At 42.5% G+C, this 19472-nt stretch overlaps 1 protein-coding gene across 1 annotated transcript in view; it reads left to right on the forward strand.

Moving 5' to 3' along the window:
* Positions 1 to 19472, forward strand: part of LOC133409755 (adhesion G protein-coupled receptor A3) — a 225467-nt gene that overhangs the window by 137640 nt on the left and 68355 nt on the right. The window contains exons 13-14 of the mRNA XM_061690192.1: positions 14535 to 14745; positions 15064 to 15272. Of these exons, the coding sequence (XP_061546176.1) occupies positions 14535 to 14745; positions 15064 to 15272 (420 nt within the window). The remainder of the gene's footprint in view (positions 1 to 14534; positions 14746 to 15063; positions 15273 to 19472) is intronic.

The following is a 19472-nucleotide window of genomic DNA, read 5'->3' on the forward strand; positions in this document are numbered from 1 at the left end:
TTGAGTCTCAAATTACCATACGAAAAGGCCCAACTTGGCAACAGCTTGTTTTCTACCACAATCCCACACAGACTATTTGTTAATGTTGAATCAAGCAAAGCAAAACAAATACATTTATAAAGCGCATTTCATACACAAAGTAACTCAATGTGTTTCACATGAATAAAACCATTTAAAAACCCATCCATCCATCCATTTTCTTTACCGCTTATCCTCACTACAGTCGTGGGCTGCTGGAGCCTATCCCAGCTATCTTCAGGCAGGAGGCGGGGTACACCCTGAACCGGTCACCAGCCAATCGCAGGGCACATAGAAACAAGCAACCCTTCGCGCTCACATTCACACCTACGGGCCATTTAGAGTCTTCAACCATTTAAAAACCAAGAAAAATAAAGCTTATGAACACTTAAAACAAAGAGATTTTAAAAAGTACAATTAAAACAGCGTACAGTGCAAGAAATGTCATTTAAAAGTGGAAATGCTCTAAAAAGCATGAGAAAAAAGAAGAGTTTTTAACCTGGACTTAAAAACATTTACTCTTGGGGCTGACGTCACTTCTGTTGGCAACTTATTCCATTCGTGTACAGCTTAATAGCTAAATGCTGCTTCACCATGTTTGCTTTGGACTCTGTGCTCCACTATTTGACTTGAGTCTGTCGATCTCAGACACCTACTAGTTTTTATTCCATTAGCATTTCTTTCATGTATTCAGGACCTAAACCATTTAGTGATTAATTAGCAGCTTCCCGTCAAATCTGGATTCCCGTCTTCAAAAAGACTAAAATGTAGCAACCTTTAGATTATGAGTGATAAAATGTTTGTCGTCGTTTTTCCTACATTTTATACAGATAAAAAGTGACATGGTGCCCTTTAGGAGACCAAATAGCTTGATTTATAACGTTAAGCGTCAAATCACGCTAAACCGGAAGCGACGCAGGTGTCGCTGCTTTGACGAATTTAATTCTTAAATAAATTATGATTTATCCAAATGCCAACATAAGCTACAGCAGTATATTATGATTTAACGGATCAAAAGCCGCACTGAAATCCAACAAGACCAGAATTGACACCTTTCCCGAGTCAGTATTCAACCTTATATCCTTTAGCACTTTGATAAGAGCAGACTCTATACTGTGATGTGTTCTGAAACCTGATTGAAATTTGTCAAAAAGTCAATTTAAGTTCAAGAAATTGCTGAGTTGATTAAAAATAACTTTATAAACAATTCTTGTTATGAAAGCGAGATTTGAGATGGGTCTATAGCTTGCTAACATGGAAGCGTCCAGCGTTCTATTTTTTAGAAGAGGCTGAATGGCAGCTACTTTAAGACCTTTAGGAAACTCGCCTGACTGAAGTGAGCAATTGATTATTTGCTGCAAATCGACTAGCACAGACTTCACAATAGCTTAGAAAAAGTCAGATGGTATTGAGTCGAGAAAGCTCGTTGATGGTTTCAGCTGCTGAACCGTTTTATCTACAGTTTTTTGGTCAATTTATCAAATTCTGTCATGGTAATAGAGTTTTTCCTGGGTGGCTTCAGATGTAGTATAATTTTATAATTTTCTGATGTGTGCTGATATTTAACCTGATGGATTGTATTTTTTCACGAAAATAAAAAGCAAATTCATTGTATTTATCAGCTGTTAGGAGTTCTGGAGCTATCTGATTCGGGGGGTTGTGAGCTTGTCAACAACAGCAAACAAAGGGCGAGTATTGTTAATGTTCTTACTGATGATTTCAGAAAAGTGTTGTTGTCTAGCCCTGACTAACTCTTGGTTAAAATTACAAACACTTTGTCTGTAGAGGTCATAGTCAATTTGAGTTTAGTTTTTCACCGCTTACGTTCTGCTTTCCTACACTTTGATTTAGAAGTCTTTACCATCATTGCGCTCCTCCATGGTGTTCTAGGTTGCCTCAAGATTGTCTTAGTTTTAATAGGCGCGACAGCATTCATGACATTTGAGATTTTCCAGGTGAAATTATCCAAACGTTCATCAACTGTCTTAGCATTCACAGTTTGTGGCACAGCTATGGTCTCCATAAACTTAGTGGCGGTACTCCCATTTATGTACTGTACCTTTTCTTAATAGACATGGAAGTTGTCTGAACTTTCGGAAGCATGTGTAATTAATAAATACACAAAAATGGTCAGAAATAGCCATATCCTTAATGTCAGCTGATATGATTTCAACATTGATTTATTACCCAGTGATCTGATATTGAAGACAGCTAGTCTCGCAGAGATAACTGGAAACAATAGTTTGATAGACTCACATTTTATCCTCATTAAGTTTGTAGTTCTACTTTTTTTTGTGCCATATTTCTTTGACCAACTTTCTGTCCCTTGTAATAACAGGGATGAAAAATGCCTGATCGCCATAGGGGTCTGACTTATTCTGGAAAAGACACCGCAGATACTCAGATATGCAGATAAGATCCTTCATGGGTGGAGGAGGGGGCCTTTGCATTTTAGTGGACAATGATTTCAGGCGAGGGGGGGTGGGAGGAAGATCTTGGCGAGATGTAGGCTGGAGTCCAATCGTGACAATAGCCTTCACCCTGTATGTACATTTGGCGGTGGGCTTTGTTCCAATGGGGCAAGAAGGGGTGTAGGAGATTCAAAGTACTGGCTCATCTCATTTCTCATTCGTTCCTCCGATTGGTTGAGTGACGCTGATGAATCTATCTTTACCTCATGTCGCCTTATCTCTTGTTCCTCCGATTGTTTGGGAACAACTGCATCTTTTTGTCCTTCAGTCGTGTCAACAAGGCCAATGTTTCCCTTTTGGGCCGCTGAATGAAGTACACAGTAAAAAATGTTGGCAGCCAATAACTTAACCTCTTAATTTATAAACTATTTGTAAACAAAATATAAATAACTGCATTCTAACAGTGTGTTGCATAGTCATGCCAACTAATTATCACCCTAAACCAGAGGTGTGGACTCAAGTCAGACTTGAGTCATGAATTTGATGACTTTTAGTCTCAACAAAATGTTGCAAGACTTCCAACTTGATTTGGACTTGAACAGCAATGACTCGTGATGTCACTCGTACTTGAGCCAATTGACTTGAAAAGATTTGCAACTTTGACCAAAACACTGCGAAACCAGTTTGCCACTTTCTTTTTCGATAGATATTGTAATTTATTGTAGTACTACAGGAAAATGTGTTAAGTGACATCATAATGATTTAGGTCCTATTGATTATTTATTAGGTGCAAGTGTCCCAGGATATTATTGATGAGCTCTAGATCGTTTTTGTTATCTTTTAACAGTTAACGCCCTGTTGGGCACGCTCTAGTAGAGGAATTGACCAAGAGGTCATTCTTTCACACACTACCTAAAGTGATAGTCATTGGACCAAAAAAAACAAGTACAACATAAATGTGTTAAATGAGGTATACATTCCAAGAACCACTGTTAACATACACAGAAACAACAATGACAATTCACGTAACAATAAGATTGTTAATTATTGAAAGGAAAAATTGAAATCCACATTGTATTGTGGGAATCGCGCAGCTTGACGTCACGTATGCTTGTTTTAGCAGCTAGCATTAGCAGCTAGCTTTTTGAGCGATCACCCAAATAGTTTCACAGTGGGCCGATTGTGCGCTTTCCTGATTTCCTGTTCATTACAGTTTGCTTTAGTCAGTGTAGTGTTCTCAAAAATCAGCCTTGTATTTCTCTTTTTTATTCACTTTATTTATCGATCGGCACACAGCTAGCATCTATTCGACATGAAGCTATATTCTGGGGGATATAAACACATATAAACAAACAACCATTCGCACTCAAATTCACACCTACGGACAATTTAGAGTCTTCAACTAACCTACCATGCATGTTTTTTTTAGATTTGGGAGGAAACCGGAGTATCCAGAGAAAACCCACGGAGGCACGGGGAGAACATGCAAACTCCACGCAGGCCGCACATGGCCCCTTGACTCGCACACGGCACAAATTGTCGCCACACGCAGAATGTCCGTTTTAGTCTGTGATGACGTACTCAGCTTTCCCCTTGGTTCCACATAACACCGACGCTGCCGCGTTCTTCATCGATTTTGCAATATAATTAAACGCATCATCTGGTCATCTAGGTCCATTTGTTGTAACAGGCACTGTTCCACGGTCGCCATTGTTGTTGCTTTGTTCCTTTTTCCGGAAAGTAAAAACAACTACCGGAATTGGCCATAAAATACGGAGGAAACTCCACCCTGTGGTGTCCTAGCCAATACCAGCTGTAGTGACACCCGCGACTTGGAGGTGAACTGCAGCACATTTTCAAAACAGCATGCGTGGTTTGCGCTCGAGTATAAAGGCAAACTGCGTGCAGTGTCGTCAGTGCGGTCGCTCCCTGCTTGAGTATAAAGAAGCAGCTTTTTTCCCCTGATGAAGTCCTTTGTTGTGTTGGCAGTGTGTTTTGGGTCATTGTCTTGTTGCATGATGTAACTTCTCCCAATCAGTTTGGATGCATTTGTCTTTAAATTCCCAGACAAAATGTTTTGCCCATGCCTTTGGCACTAACACAGCCCCATACCGTCACAGATGCTGGGTTTTGAACTTTGCATCCATAACAGTCCGGATGGTTCTTTTCCTCTTTGGCCTGGAAGACAACTTGAAACTACTATGTAAACCAAAAGCTATTTATCAACAACATCCAGAAACGCTGCCGGTTTCTCTGGGCTCGAGCTCATCTGTGATGGACTGATGCAAAGTGGGAAAGTGTTCCGGACCACAGAGCAAGTCCACATTTAAAATTGTTTTTGAAAATTGTGGACGTCGTTTTCCTCCGGGCCAAAGAGGAAAAGTACCATCCGGACTGTTGTGGATGCAAAGTTAAAAAGCCAGCATCTGTGATGGTATGGAGCTGTGTTGGTGCCAATGGCATGGGTAACTTACACATCTGTGAAGGAACCATTAATGCTGAAAGGTACATACAATCTTGTCTTTGTAGTGTATTCAATTAAATATAGGTTGAACATGATTTGCAAATCATAGTATTCTGTTTTTATTTATGTTTAACACAATGTCACAACTTCATTGGAATTGGGGTTGTATATGAATTAAGGCCGGAAAAGCTTGTGGTCTGGATGAAATTTCTGTTGAAATGCTTAAAGCAGGAGGGAACGAACTTAATAAAATCCTTGTAAAACTATTTCAACGCTGCTTGGACTTGCAAGAAGTACCGGCGACATGGAAAGACGCAGAAATCATTTTGCTCCATAAATCAGGCGATAAAATAAACCTAAGAAACCTGCTCTCAATGATTTATAAAGTCTTTGGAAAGATATTGGACAAACAATTTGGAATCAAACTAAGTGATGGACCAAAAACAGACAGGGCGGCACGGTGGCCGACTGGTTAGAGCGTCAGCCTCACAGTTCTGAGGACCCGGGTTCAATCCCCAGCCCCGCCTGTGTGGAGTTTGCATGTTCTCCCCGTGCCTGCGTGGGTTTTCTCCGGGCACTCCGGTTTCCTCCCACATCCCAAAAACATGCATTAATTGGAGACTCTAAATTGCCCATAGGTGTGACTGCTAGTGCGAATGGTTGTTTGTTTGTATGTGCCCTGCGATTGGCTGGCAACCAGTTTAGGGTGTACCCCGCCTCCTGCCCGATGACAGCTGGGATAGGCTCCAGCACTCCCGCGACCCTAGTGAGGAGAAGCGGCTCAGAAAATGGTAGGATGGACAAACAGACAGTTCAACAAATAATCAAACGACACGAGTGCGAAATGCCTCTCTGTGTAGCCTTCATCGACGATGAAAAAGCGTTTGACTCAGTCACCATCACTTGGATACTGCAGGCGCTAGTAAATCAAGGGATAGAGCCGACCTATATCAACATTCTACAATCAATATCCAACGATTCGTCAGGTTCAATACGAATTGATGATGAAAGAGTGCGAATAAGTCTTGGAAAAGGGGTCAGGCAAGGTGATAAACTGTCTATGTAGGTATGTACAGCTTGCCTTGAAGAAATATTTAAAAAGCTCAATTGGGACAAAGAAGGACTAAAAATTAACGGTGCTTATTTGATCCATCTTCGTTTTGCAGACGACATCATTTTATTCTCCTACAATGCTGAACAACTACAGCGCCGTATTCAGGAATTAGAGTTAGAAAGCCGTTGCTCAGGTCTGAAAATTAACAAAAGCAAAATGAAGGTCATGTTCAATCGTTACTCCCCACAAAAATATATCAAAATGGAGGACTATGTCCTAGACGCTGTTGACAACTACATCTATTTAGGCCAACTTGTAACAATGGATGGAAATACAAGCACTGAAGTTGAACACTGCATGAAGCTTGCCTGGCAGGCTTATGGAAGGCTTAGTGTTATATTCAAGAACAATATTCCCATTTTCTTGAAAAGAAAAGTTTTGGATGAATGCATTTTACCAGTCCTCACTTACAGTCGTGAAACTTTGACTACGAGTGCCAACGTTACACAAACACTATGTGTAACCCAAAGGAACATGGAACGCCAAATGTTGACAATAATCATTCGTGACAAGAAAAGATGCAGTTGGATAAGACAGCAGACGCGAGTTACTGATGTCACTCAAAAAATAAAAAGCCTTAAATGGAAATGGGCTGGCCATGTTGCCCGAAGAGCTGACAAATGGTGGACCACAGAAACTATCAATTGGATACCACTGGACACAAAGTGACCACGGCGAAGACCTAAAAGTAGATGGATAGATGAAATCATTAAACACACCGGAATACACTGGCAACAAACTGCAAAATGTTGTAGTAGTTGGAAACGTGAAGAAGAGGCCTTCATCCTGCAGTGGATAGATAATGGCTGATGATGATGATGATATGTGTGTGTGTGTGTGTATATATATATATATATATATATATATATATAAATATATATATCAGGGCTGTAAATTGTCACCTTTATCATCAAACATGATTGCAAGCTTTCATCTGTGAGGCTATGTGAGCAATGCTTGTTTTCAACATAATTCCTGTAGCACATAGCATTCAATGTTTTTTCTTCTTCTTGTAGCTCAATAAAACTTGGTGCCAGGTAGCACATTGGCGGTTGTGACACAAAGTATTTAGAAAAAAAAACATTGAAATGGTTTATTTTAATGTGACAACATCAACATATTCTTCAAATTTCGTGTCATATTTTAAAAACAAACAAATTAAAATGAACAAAAAATAATACTCGTTATTTATTTCGCAAAGAGAGAGAGCCACAGCAGAAGGATGAAAGAGCCAAATGCGGCTCTGGAGCCACGGGTTGCCTACCCCTTGGTCATGGTAAGTCCGCCTTTGTGTTTGCATAAAATACATCAACTGCTTGGAATCAACTATGCTTTTCACTGCTGTCCCTCTGTTGCAGTCAAGTGAATGTTTTTGATGCGGCACAACCTTTTGACGTAACAGTCTGAGTCAGTGCCGCCTGAGGAGCTGCAGCACAGCTCTGTCCATCCAAAGCAAATAGCACAAATTCTGGTGTCAACTTTATTTGTAGTCTCTTCATATCTCTTCATGGTCACAATGTCTTTGAGCATGTCTCTGCTGATCGGAGTGCCCATGTTTACAACAAAAATTATGCTAATCTCCCATTTTGCTCGTCAGCAGTTCTGCAGTTCAGGGTTAAGCAAGCTATTCTGCTAGTGCTGAAATATATATATATATCTATCCATCCATTTTCTGAGCTGCTTCTCCTCACCAACGGGGACCAGAACCCCCCGGGAAAGGTGAAAAACCGCAAAGTAAGATTTGCCCCCCCAGGAATTTGCTCGTCAGCAATGTGGGTACCAGAACGTTTGAAATATGTAAACAGTATTTATACTTTACATATTTGAGACAAAGATTACAACAGTACATGTATTTACTTAAATATTTAATTATAAAACCTTATACAGTAATTAACATTCATCAACATTGCCTTCTGAGCGAGGCGAAGAGGCTTGCGTTGGTGGCGGGGGAGAGGCTCTCACTTTAGGTTCACTCGGAGACTCTTCTGCTGGAGGTGCTGGTGGTATAGCTGGTGTTTTACCTTGGAGAAAAACATGGTGATGGGTAGTTGTTGTCTTTGTTTTTTCTTTTGCTTCAAAATTCCCCTATACAAGGACATAACCCCGTCTCTTATTACACAGAGTTACCACACGTTTCGCTTCCTTATTGAAGCAGTTGTGCAGATGTTTGCTTCCTCTTTCTTGATGTACCGCACTGTAGATTCATTCACGTCATAATGGCGTGCCACAGATGCATAACTTCTGCCCTCTTTGATCATATCTAAAAGTTTCACTTTTTCGCTGATGGTCATCATCTTCTTCCTCTTGGGCGCCCCGTGCGGAGGAAGTTTTCGCAGGTGCACAGCACTTAGGCGGCATTGTAAGGGCTTAGCTAATCAAAAAAAGTTAGCGATTAAACAAAAAAAGTTATCACAACTTATCACACAACACTAGGATACAGTATGCGAGACAGTCAACAGCGTGGACGAGACTGGCGAGACACAACAACGGAAGATGCTGGGTGAGGCTGCGATGATGAGCAGCCAATCAGCTCACGGGATAAATCCACTCGTGCTCTCATTGGTCGATGTCGCGCCGGGAACCAATCACGCGCCTTGTATGAGTGCCCGTGGCATGTACAGTACAGTACAGGCATGTACAAAGCCTCGGCGTCAACTCATCTCTTTGTTGGCATGTAGGGAAACCTTCTTTCTCATGCATCAACATGAAACAACGCGTCTTTCCGCAATATGGCTGCTGATATGGCTGTATTTTTTCATTTTTATTTTTTGATGATTTTAAAAAAAACAAATTTTTATGAATATTTTGGAAAAATCCGCCAAGCACTGAAGCCGAAAAACGTGAAGCGCGAAGTGGCGAGGGAACACTGTATATATACATATATATATATATATATATATATATATATATATATATATATGGGTATGGAAAGTTTTCAGATCCCCTTATATTTTTCACTCTTTGTTATATTGCAGCCATTTGTTAAAATCATTTAAGTTAGTTTTTCCCCCTCATTATTGTACACACAGCATCCCACAGCACGTAAATTGTTGAAATTTTTGCTGATAAATTAAAAAAGACAAACTGAAATATCGCACAATATATTCAGACCCTTTGCTGTGACACTCATACATTTAACTCGGCTGCTGTCCATTTCTTCTGATCATTCTTAAGATGGTTCTACACCTCCATTTGAGTCCAGCTGTGTTTGATTATACTGATTGGGCTTGATGAGGAAAGCCACACACCTGTCTACATATAGACCTTACAGCTCACAGTGCATGTCAGAGCAAATGAGAATCTTGAGGTCAAAGGAGCTGCCTGAAGAGCTCAGAGACAGAATTGTGTGGTGACTGCGAAAGTCACCACATAGGGACTTTCGAAAAAAGCAAATGTATTTTTCATATATTGCTGAGCTGAAGTCTCTTTTCATTGAAGCACAACAAGTTTAAAATACCATCGCAAAATAAAATGCGGTATTATGTTTGGTATATTTGGTGCCTGTCATTAATCGTGATAAATAAAAATTCAAGTGTGATTAATCTGGTTTTAATTTAAATTATATATATATATTTAACTTATCAGCATCTCTTTCATTCATTTCTTATGAAGTGATGTTTCCGAGGTGATTTGGTAGTTTCCCTCGGTCAGACCATCGTGTTTCACCTTGCATGCTGTTTTGCATTATTTTAAGCAATTGTACATTAAAGGTCAAGGGGATAGAAAAGAGGTTCTCTATTGGGTGTCTGAAATTGTGGTCTCCAAGGCTATAAGCACACCGCCCTCTTAGAACATGAGGGGCTTTGAAGCAAAAAAACGTTGATTAACCAACTAAATAAACTGTGACGTGATGTGGTGTGTGGTGTTAGAGGGTTTGGGAAATGTTCCTCAGGCATGGAAAATGTGTTTTCTACACTGAGACTTGCTGTGCATGCTGTGGCCTGTAATGCACCCACTGGCTTGTAAATCACTTTGGTGCATCATGTTGAAAGAGATAAGATACAAGTACACAAGATAAAACTGCTTCGAAAATGATTCCTCCTGAGCTCACCTGGGATCGCATTACTTCTGTAAGAGGGTCCTCTTTGAGTGCCAGTTCATCACAGAGGCTCTTATCCTCCTGAGCTCTTTAGCTAATGTCTGTATTCAGTGTCGTGTGGGAAACAGACCACCCACGGACTTAGGATGTTCCCAGTTGGGAAAGACCCTACACAAATACCAAGGATTATCTGTCTTTCGTACTACTCCATAGGTCAGGATGAAAATCAATACCCTTTACAGAATCAATCAATGCAGAAAATAATAGCTGGCCAAACCTGATGCTTAAAAATCATCACAAGCTCTAATTACATGGCGGTTGCAATGTGGAAGAGTGATTCTTAAGCACGTTTGCTCGCTTCCGTATATCCGGCAGGAAGTCGGACTCGTTCCCGGTGAGGGTTGGACTCCGCCAAGGCTGCCCTTTGTCACCGATTCTGTTCAGAACTTTTATGGGCAGAATTTCAAGGCGCAGCCGAGGCATAGAGGGGGTCCGGTATTGTGACCTCAGTATTGCATCTCTGCTTTTTGCAGGTGATATGGTTCTGTTGGCTTCATCAAGCCGTGATCGCCAACTTTCACTGGCAGCGCCTGCTGTGATGCAGACTTTGTATCAGTCCGTTGTGGGGAAGAAGGAGCTAAGCCGAAAGGCGAAGCTCTCGGTTTACCGTTCGATCTACGTTCCTACCCTCACCTATGGCCACGAGCTGTGAGTCGTGACCGAAAGAACAAGAACAAGCGGCCGAAATGAGTTTCCTCCGCAGGGTGTCCGGGCTCTCCCTTAGAGATAGGGTGAGAAGCTCAGTCACCCGGGAGGATCTAAGAGGAGAGCCGCTGCTCCTCCGCATAGAGAGAAGCCAGATGAGGTGGCTGGGGCATCTGATTTGGATGCCTCCCTGGTGAGGTGTTCCGGGCACGTCCCACCGGGAGGAGACCCCGGCGACGACCCAGGAGAGACTACGTCTTCCGGCTGCCCTGAGAACGCCTCGGGATCCCCCCAGAAGAGCTGGATGAAGTGGCTGGGGAGAGGGCCTGGGCGTCCCTGCTAAAGCTACTGCCCCCGCGACCCGACCTCGGATAAGCGGTAGAAAATGGGTGGATGGATGTATCAGGGATCTTGTTCTTTCGGTCATGACCCACAGCTTGTGACCATAGGTGAGGGTAGGAATGTAGATGGACCGGGATATTGAGAGCTTCGCCTTTCGGCTTAGCTCCTTCTTCACCACAACAGACCGATACAAAGTCTGCATCACTACAGATGCTGCACCGATCTGCCCATCGATCTACCGTTCCATTCTTCCCTCTCTCGTGAACAAGACCCAAGATACTTGAACTCCTCCACTTGGTGCAGGATCTCATCCCAGACCTCGAGAGGCCACGCCACCCTTTTCCAACTGAGGATGATGGTGTCAGATTTGGAGGCGCTGATTTTGATGCTAACTGCTTAACACTCAGCTGCAAACCGCTCCAATAAGAGTTGGAGATCACGGCTTGATGACAGTACACCCTGAGCTGGTCGCCAACCAATCACATTCTCACTCTAATTCAGGAGGACCGGGGTTGAAATCCCGGCCCCGCCTGTGTGGAGTTTGCATGTTCTTCCCGTGCCTGTGTGGGTTTTCTCCGGGTACTCCGGTTTCTCCCACATCCCAAAAACATGCATGGTAGGTATATTGAAGATTCTACATTGACCTTAGGTGTGAATGTGAGTGTGAATGGTTGTTTATTTATATGTGCCCTGCGATTGGCTGGCGACCAGTTCATGGTGTACCCCGCCTCTCGCCCGAAGATTGCTGGGATAGGCTCTAGCACGGCCGCGGCTCTTGTGAGGATAAAGCGGTACAGAAGATGGATGGATGGATGGTATAGAGTGCATACATGTTTACAATTTCAAATGATTGCTTTGATGTTCTATCACTGGTGAGTTACAGTATTTTCAGAACAGGCCTGCGAGCGACTCATCATCCTTGGGCGTGACTTGGTGCCCTATGTTTGTAACCTCTGCAATAAAACCATACAGGAAAAGCAGTCCTTTCGGCGAAATTTGCCCTTTTGAACACAGAATAGGCCATTTACGTGAATTGTATGGATCCAATTAGTTTTTTCTTGGGGGGGGTCGCTGTCGCCGGATAAGTCACAGGAGTTGATGAGACCATAAAACACACTTCTGCCTCTTCTGCTCCTAAGGAGTAAAGGTAGTTTTACTCCTTTACAATGATCTAAATGTCGCTCGCTACTTTTATTGATCAATTATTGATTATTTATCAACTATTTAGTGCACAAGACTTCGACTTCCGCATTGGGCGCTGTTGCTAATTTAAGCGCTAGTGACGTTTAAGTCTAGTTCACCAATCAAACGCCACAAGAAAGTCACATGATCCCACACAACATCTTCTACTGGGCTTCCTGGGCATAGGTATTAACACTACATAAGCCAGCCCGGCTGGTCGTCGTGACTGAATGTCCATCATTTTGGGAAGAGCGCTACTCTTGTTTACATTAGATGAACAAAAACAACAGCTTTCATGCATTGTAGTATTTGTCTGGCACTGTCTGCCCAAACGTGGATATTTCAGCTCACTTATAACTTGAGAAAACACCATGCAGTAAATTGAAAATATTTTGGACTTCAGTGGTCTAAATAAATGTTTTTTTGAGTGAAGAAAATGTTTATTTTCAGAATCAGAATCATCTTTATTTTGCCTTATTGTACTCTTCAGTCTTCCAGATTGCGTAATTTATGTTAAAATTCAAAAAAAGAATTTTCTGCGGGGGCCTGGGGGATCCCCCCCAGTAGCCCCCCCCCCCCCCCCCAATGTTTTTTTTTGTCACCTTTTTCATGCCTTTGGTGTTTGTAAGTCTGTAAAACATACTGTCACTACAGTACGATTTCAGGACCAAGGTTAAGCACTTTCTTTTCTTGATAACGAGTTGTTTTTTTTTTTTTTTGATAATGTGGTTTTTTTTTAAATAGCTGTCAATTCTAATATTTTATTGTCAATTATTTTTTTTTTCCACAATATAGGATGCTTGGAGGTTGAGTGTTTTCACAAATGAAAGTGTCACATGCTTTAACTTGCAGTCACTTTAAGTTGTGGTGATTTTTATTTATTTATTTAGTTATTTATTTAATTACACACCTTTGGCAATACTGTTCCCTGCGTTATGATAGAACTGGAGTTCCTGGTTCTGACTGTGTACTATTACGGCCTTTAAAGAAAAAGAAAAAAAAAAAAAGCCAACTCTACACTCTCCAGACACAACATTAAGTACACTTGCATAATCAAATGATATCCAATACAAGCACTATTATTTATTTCTCCTTTATAAAGGATTTACAAAGGATACTAATAAAGTGACCTAAGTTAGATACCAGGATGTGCTCTGCTTCTTGGACCAGTTCTTCAAACCCAGACTTTTGTCAATCTATAGCACTTGTTCTCATTGAGGTCACTGGTGAGCTGGACTTTGGGCGAGAGACAGGGTACACCCTGGACTGTTCGCCAGTCAATTTCAGGCCAAATAGCTGTACAGACAAACATACTCACATTCACACCTATAGACAATTTAGAGTCTTAACTGAACCTAGCCTGCATGTTTTTGTAATGTGGGAGAAGGCTGGAGTCCCTGCAGGAAACCCACACAAGCACGGGGAGAGTATGCAAATTCCTCAACTGGTTGGCTGGAACCAAGACTCTAACCCTGAACCCAGTGGTGTACAAAGGTCTTTTCCATGCAGTATTAGTGGGGGGTCAGGGTGCTGATGTGATTTTATCTTGATCAAAATACATTTTTTGATAGAGTAGAGGGTGGCGGAGGGGGTTCTAATGGAAATATTTCCCAATGGAAATACATTTATTGATGGGGGTGGAAGGTTTTAATACCCACCCTTATGTGTTTGCATGCCCCCCCTCCCCCCCCCTCCCCTCCTGAGTTGGATGCCCAGGGCCACCGCCCCTTTGCACACCACTAAGAACTATGACGCAAAAGTGTGTGGGTGTGTGTGTATATATATATATATATATATATATATCTACACTCACACATTTCCATGTCACCTGGTTCAATGGTGGTGTGTGTCTTCACCTTCAGCATTGCACTTCACTCAAAACCCCTCAGTCTGACCTGTGTTCTTTTGGGAGGAGTTAAGTGTTATTTCAAAATGTGAAAAGAAGATAAAGTCAGACTAGTTGTCTCTTTAAATCAAACGGCAGCGATGATGTGCCCTCAAGCTGAGATGGTAAAAACCATTTCCACCTCTGCGGCAGGGAGTCTGACCAAATAGGCGAGCTCCAAACAGGATTCTCACTGCCTTGGTCACTTGTGCTTCATGGTCTCTTCCATAGAAGACAAAAGAAAGCCATTTGTCTTTTTTTTTATGTGATGAATTGTTGTCTTTCTCCACCTTCCCCTACGCAAATTGGGCGCATGATTACTTAACGTCCATCTCCTTTTTTTTTTTTTTTTTTTTTTTGCGTTCAATCCGCAGAACTCCGTGGCAGTCGCCTCCATCCATTTACCTCTGGCTGCTCCGCACACCTCCTCCTCTGCCTTGCAATCTGTTGATAACTCCACTTGCAGGCTGCAGTTCATCGTGTTCCGCAATGGCAAACTCTTCCCGTGCACGGGTAATTCGTCCAATCTCGCGGACGATGGGAAGCGCAGGAGCGTGTCAACACCAGTTGCTTTCACCAAATTAGGTAAGAGGAAATCCATTTGACCATCGTGCCGGTATGTCAACGCTACGTCGTGTTACATCGCGTCACATGCTTGCGCGCATTAGCCACCCAAATCAATACTACGCCACATGTGTCATTGCGATATTTATGTATTTTTCACTTTAGTCTTCAGCATCTTGCTCTTCCAATTTGGCCTCATACGTCATTGTATTAAACTCACACTTTTTTTTTTTTTGAACTAGTGCACGCACTGACTTTTCACTTGATTTCCTTTACTGAATACATTGCTTCCCTTTATTTTATTTATTTATTTATTTATATATTTTTTTTCTTTTGCAGATGGCTGCAGCCTGGGTAGCGCCGTGCACTCCGTCACTATTGCACTCAGACACTTCGCACTGGGGGTAGAACCCACCGCAGCCTATTGGGACTTTGACCTGCTGGATGGACATGGTGGCTGGAGGGCAGAGGGCTGCCACATAACAGGCTCCGGTGGAAACACGACCACCATTCACTGCACCCATCTTAATAACTTTGCCGTGCTCATGGTGAGTAGTGTATGAGATGGCAGTGTCATTCATCTTAGCACCCCCCCCCCCCCCCCTCCTATTCGACTTCTTCGAGCCTACTATGGGTGGGGAACCTCGTTTCCCAATAAAGAATAGATGCAGTCACGTGTTTTGAAGGCTTTCATGAAGAGGGCATTTGAAAGCTCCCTTGTCGCATATTCGTCAAACGCGTGGAATCCTTTTTTTTTTCATGCAAATATATATATGCAAAATGATGGAAATATTTCGGAAATAAACTGCCCCCACCCCCCATAAAGAGAATAGCAATAGAAGCGATGGTCGGAGAGGGAAGGAGCGCTTGTCAGGAGCTATTCGCCTCGGAGCGCAAGTGGTGTTTTAATTGGTCCCAAGCATCGCGCCCAGAGAAAATGTTGGACTATGAAGCCTAGCATGATTCATTTGTGCCGCTCAAGTTGATCTCGACGCCGCCGAGATGCCTCCTCCGGAAGACGTCCCCTATTCATGAGGATAATAACCAAAGCGCAAGTGGCAATCGCATCACCGAGTCGCTCCGTGCGCAGAGCCGCTTTTGCGCCTGGTCTGATGATTTTTTTTTTTTTTTGTTTGTTTTTTTTTGGATGAAACGAAATCCTCCGGATGTTTACCGAAGAGTGGGACTCGTTAGACTGGGAGGTCAGTTCTCAGCGGAGCGTGAAAAGTGATGTGCTTGAAATGCTTGTCGCTGCTTTCCAAGTTGCTGTTTACCTGCATATTTTATGAGGCTCTTTGGGAATAAGCTGGCTGGAAAACGCCGCATAGGAATGACCAAGTGTGGCCATACAGGCAGCGTGTGCGTCACGCGCGCGCGCGTGCGTCTCTGTGTGTGTGCTCTCGGGGTGTTGCGCGCGGGGGGGTGGGGGGGGGAGGAGTGGTGTCCGTGGAGAATACTGAACTGTTAGTAGATGGAAGCAGATGTCATATTGTGCTTGTACTTGCATTGTTTTCCTCGGAAACGCCGGCTTGTGGAGGCGCGCAGTCAGCGTGCACCTTGCGGCTGTCGTTTGCCATTTTCTGGATTGGAACCCGGGATGTGAATTTCAATACACGTCTGTCGCGTTATAGGCACACGTGTGCATGTTAAAGGTTTGCCGGAAGCCTTTGCGCCAGGGATTGCGCGTCTGTGAATGCAGTCACCACACCCGCCTGCCTGGTCTCTGCAGTGCCTGCAAGAAAGACCCCTGTTAACAGACCTGTGACATCACGCTCCCTTTGCTCTCATCTAAAAATGTGAAAAATGATCGTTATAATGGATGTATTATCTTGGAAGGCTTTTTGCCAGCACCAGACCTGTTGCTTAATTGTGCCATGTCATGTCATTATTTTCCTCACAATACTAGCTTCTGAGTTCTCCAGTTTAAACTATTACACAATAGGTACAGTGTGTATAAGAGAATAATGCCACCAGTCACCGTTGCAGTGCTCCTCGAGAAAAATCAGGTCAACATGCTGTAAAGTTAGCTCTATTCGGCAATAAGAAGCGTGGCAGTGATTTATACCTCAAAGGCAGCAGTTACATCACTTTCAAAATGTAGCTGGATCACCTTCTGTGCCTCAAAGTGATAAAGCAAAATACCCATAATTCCAAAGACTGGGGAATGGGGGTAAAAGGCATGATTCAATGTTTTTTTGTTTTTTTTGTGAATTTTGATAATTTCACATTCACCTCATATGGAGGTCTGTGTTTGTGTGTGAGGTGGAGTCTTCCAGTAACTTAACCCAATACAACTGTCAAAGGGGACTGATTGAGGTTTTATGAGGCAAATGAAAGTACTTTCTTGAGATTCGCTTAGACTCTGGATCACAAAGAATGACACAGTGCCCACCTTCTTTCCACAATGGCAATTCTGATCCGGATTCTAAATTCTAAATACCTCATTAAGGACAGTTTGTCTGTGCCTGTGTAATTAGAATGGGGTTTTCTGAGGAACCTGTTACACAGTCAGACCAATTATATTCAACACGCAGCTATGGTAGGACAGCTTGCTCCAATTTAATGTAAATATAATAACGCTGACCCCTCGAATAGCTATGAGCAGAGCTCTTCTGAATTTTGGAAATTTCAGCACCATGAACAGTTCCTATGCCACCCCCCCCCCCCCCCCCCCCCCCACATCTCCCCAGCCTCCCATGGCCTCTTCTGTCTACAGAGAGGGCTGACTCACTCGTTTACAGCAATGCAGCCTCGTCATTTGTCTCCATCACTGTGGAAAGCGTCTATGCACCCCACACCCCAACCAAAACACACCTTTACTGTGTCTTCTGTATGTTCAAAAGGTCACTGAGAGGTGCAGACATGGTAATTAGTAATTGCTTATTTATTAAGTAATATAATAGCTTCAATGTGCAGACTTCAACAACTTGTATTCAATCATAACTGTAAAGACTGGAATGTCCTTTCATGGGGTGGAATAGATAATGGCTGTGTTAAGACTGGCACAGTAAGAGAAGAATAGGTAATCAGTTTCATCTAATGAGGAGGAATCTTCTGGCAAGTCTAGTCGTTAATTCCAAAGGTGTTTGATGGTGTTTCATGGCTGTCAAGTTTTTCCACACCTCAATCATCCAACTATACCTTTTATGGACCTTACTTTGTACACTGGGTGACAGTCATGCTGAAACAGGAAACAGTTCCCATTAAGATTGCTGAGTAGAATTGTCCAAAATGTCTTGTAAGACGTCAAGTGGAGATTCTGCAGGAAATAAAGCCCGGCCGCACAGCGAGCGACTCGGCCGAACGCGACTGAATATCGCGCAGTTTGCAGGGTTCTGCAACTAGTTTTCATGAGTAGCCGACTGTCAGCAATTAGTTTTGGTCAACAGTGTTGCGTTGTCGCAAATGTAACGGCAAGTCAAAAATACCATTTTGTATCACACGATCAACAAAAAATATGTTTGCGGGTGCCAAGCGACATCCAGCCGTCTGTCGCCAAGCTGTACCTATACAGAATATACATCGTAGAATAAGGTGATAATGATAATACTACGGTATGTAATTATATTTATAATTTGAATGGTAGCCTCTCAGTCTGTAAGGACTTGGGCTTTGGAATTTGAAGACCTGTGTTTGAGTCCCACTACGGACAAAAATGTGAAAAAATGGCAACGACTTGCTGGAGAGATGCTAGTCTGCTTGTTGGCTACTGTTAAGGTGCCCTTGAGCAAGGTCAACAGACTTTCAAATAGCCACGCTCTCTTTATTCTTATCCGTTCCTGCTCTTTGTATCAGTATACAGCAGCCAAGGCACGCTGCTCTTTCCTTGACAATTGTGCCATACTGTCTGTGGTTCAATCAAACAGTATATGTGGTGTTTCCAAATATTTTTTGGGTGCAGCGAGTTGGTAGACGTGCGGTGGTCAGACGCTCGGTATACGAGGGTGACTCGGCAATTGTATTTTGTTAGCAATTGTGCAGTTTCATCTTGAACGACATGTGCAGCGAGCCTACGGAGCTAGATAAACTTATAATAGATAAAACAGTATCTCCCAAGACTTTTGTTCATGTACTGTATGTCAGGGTTTCATAAACAGATGCAGACCCAAATTAGAAATGTGGTTCTTTCCTGTGACCCAGAATACAAAAACACAATGTATTGCCATAACATTGGCATATACCGTGCATATAAATGAACGATAAGGAAAATAACTAACATGGGTTTATTACAGCAATGAATCAAAAAGCCCTGTGCCTCAAAATGATGTACCTCTACATGATGATCTGTAAAATGGCATACCGTATTTTACTGTTTCTCCCTTTTGACACTTTAAATTGTATTCACTTCACATTATGTGGTCGTAGTTTGCAATGGTGTAGCACTGCACTTTATCGTCCTCAGATGATGAAGCCCTTGCAGGGGTTCTTTTAATCACCATACTATTGCAGCACATCTGTTTGGGGAGTATCCATACTCACCAACAAACATGTTGCATGCAAAATGAACAAACAGCTACAATACAATCAGGGATTTTAATCGGTAAAAATGCTAAATCAAATCTCTCTTGCTCTGCATGTCCTTCCATTACTGTTGAAAGTATCTGAATTATACCACAATAGTCATCAAAGAATCTGCTTAAGCAAGCTGTGCTTTTTTTAAACATCAAATGTCATATCAAACCACTTTGCTTTTGTATCTGTCAGTGTGACGTCGACTGGTGTGGTCTTTTGGCATGTTCACCCGTTTT

Source organism: Phycodurus eques, chromosome 11 (assembly GCF_024500275.1).
Source record: "Phycodurus eques isolate BA_2022a chromosome 11, UOR_Pequ_1.1, whole genome shotgun sequence".
In the NCBI taxonomy this organism is placed as follows: domain Eukaryota; kingdom Metazoa; phylum Chordata; class Actinopteri; order Syngnathiformes; family Syngnathidae; genus Phycodurus; species Phycodurus eques.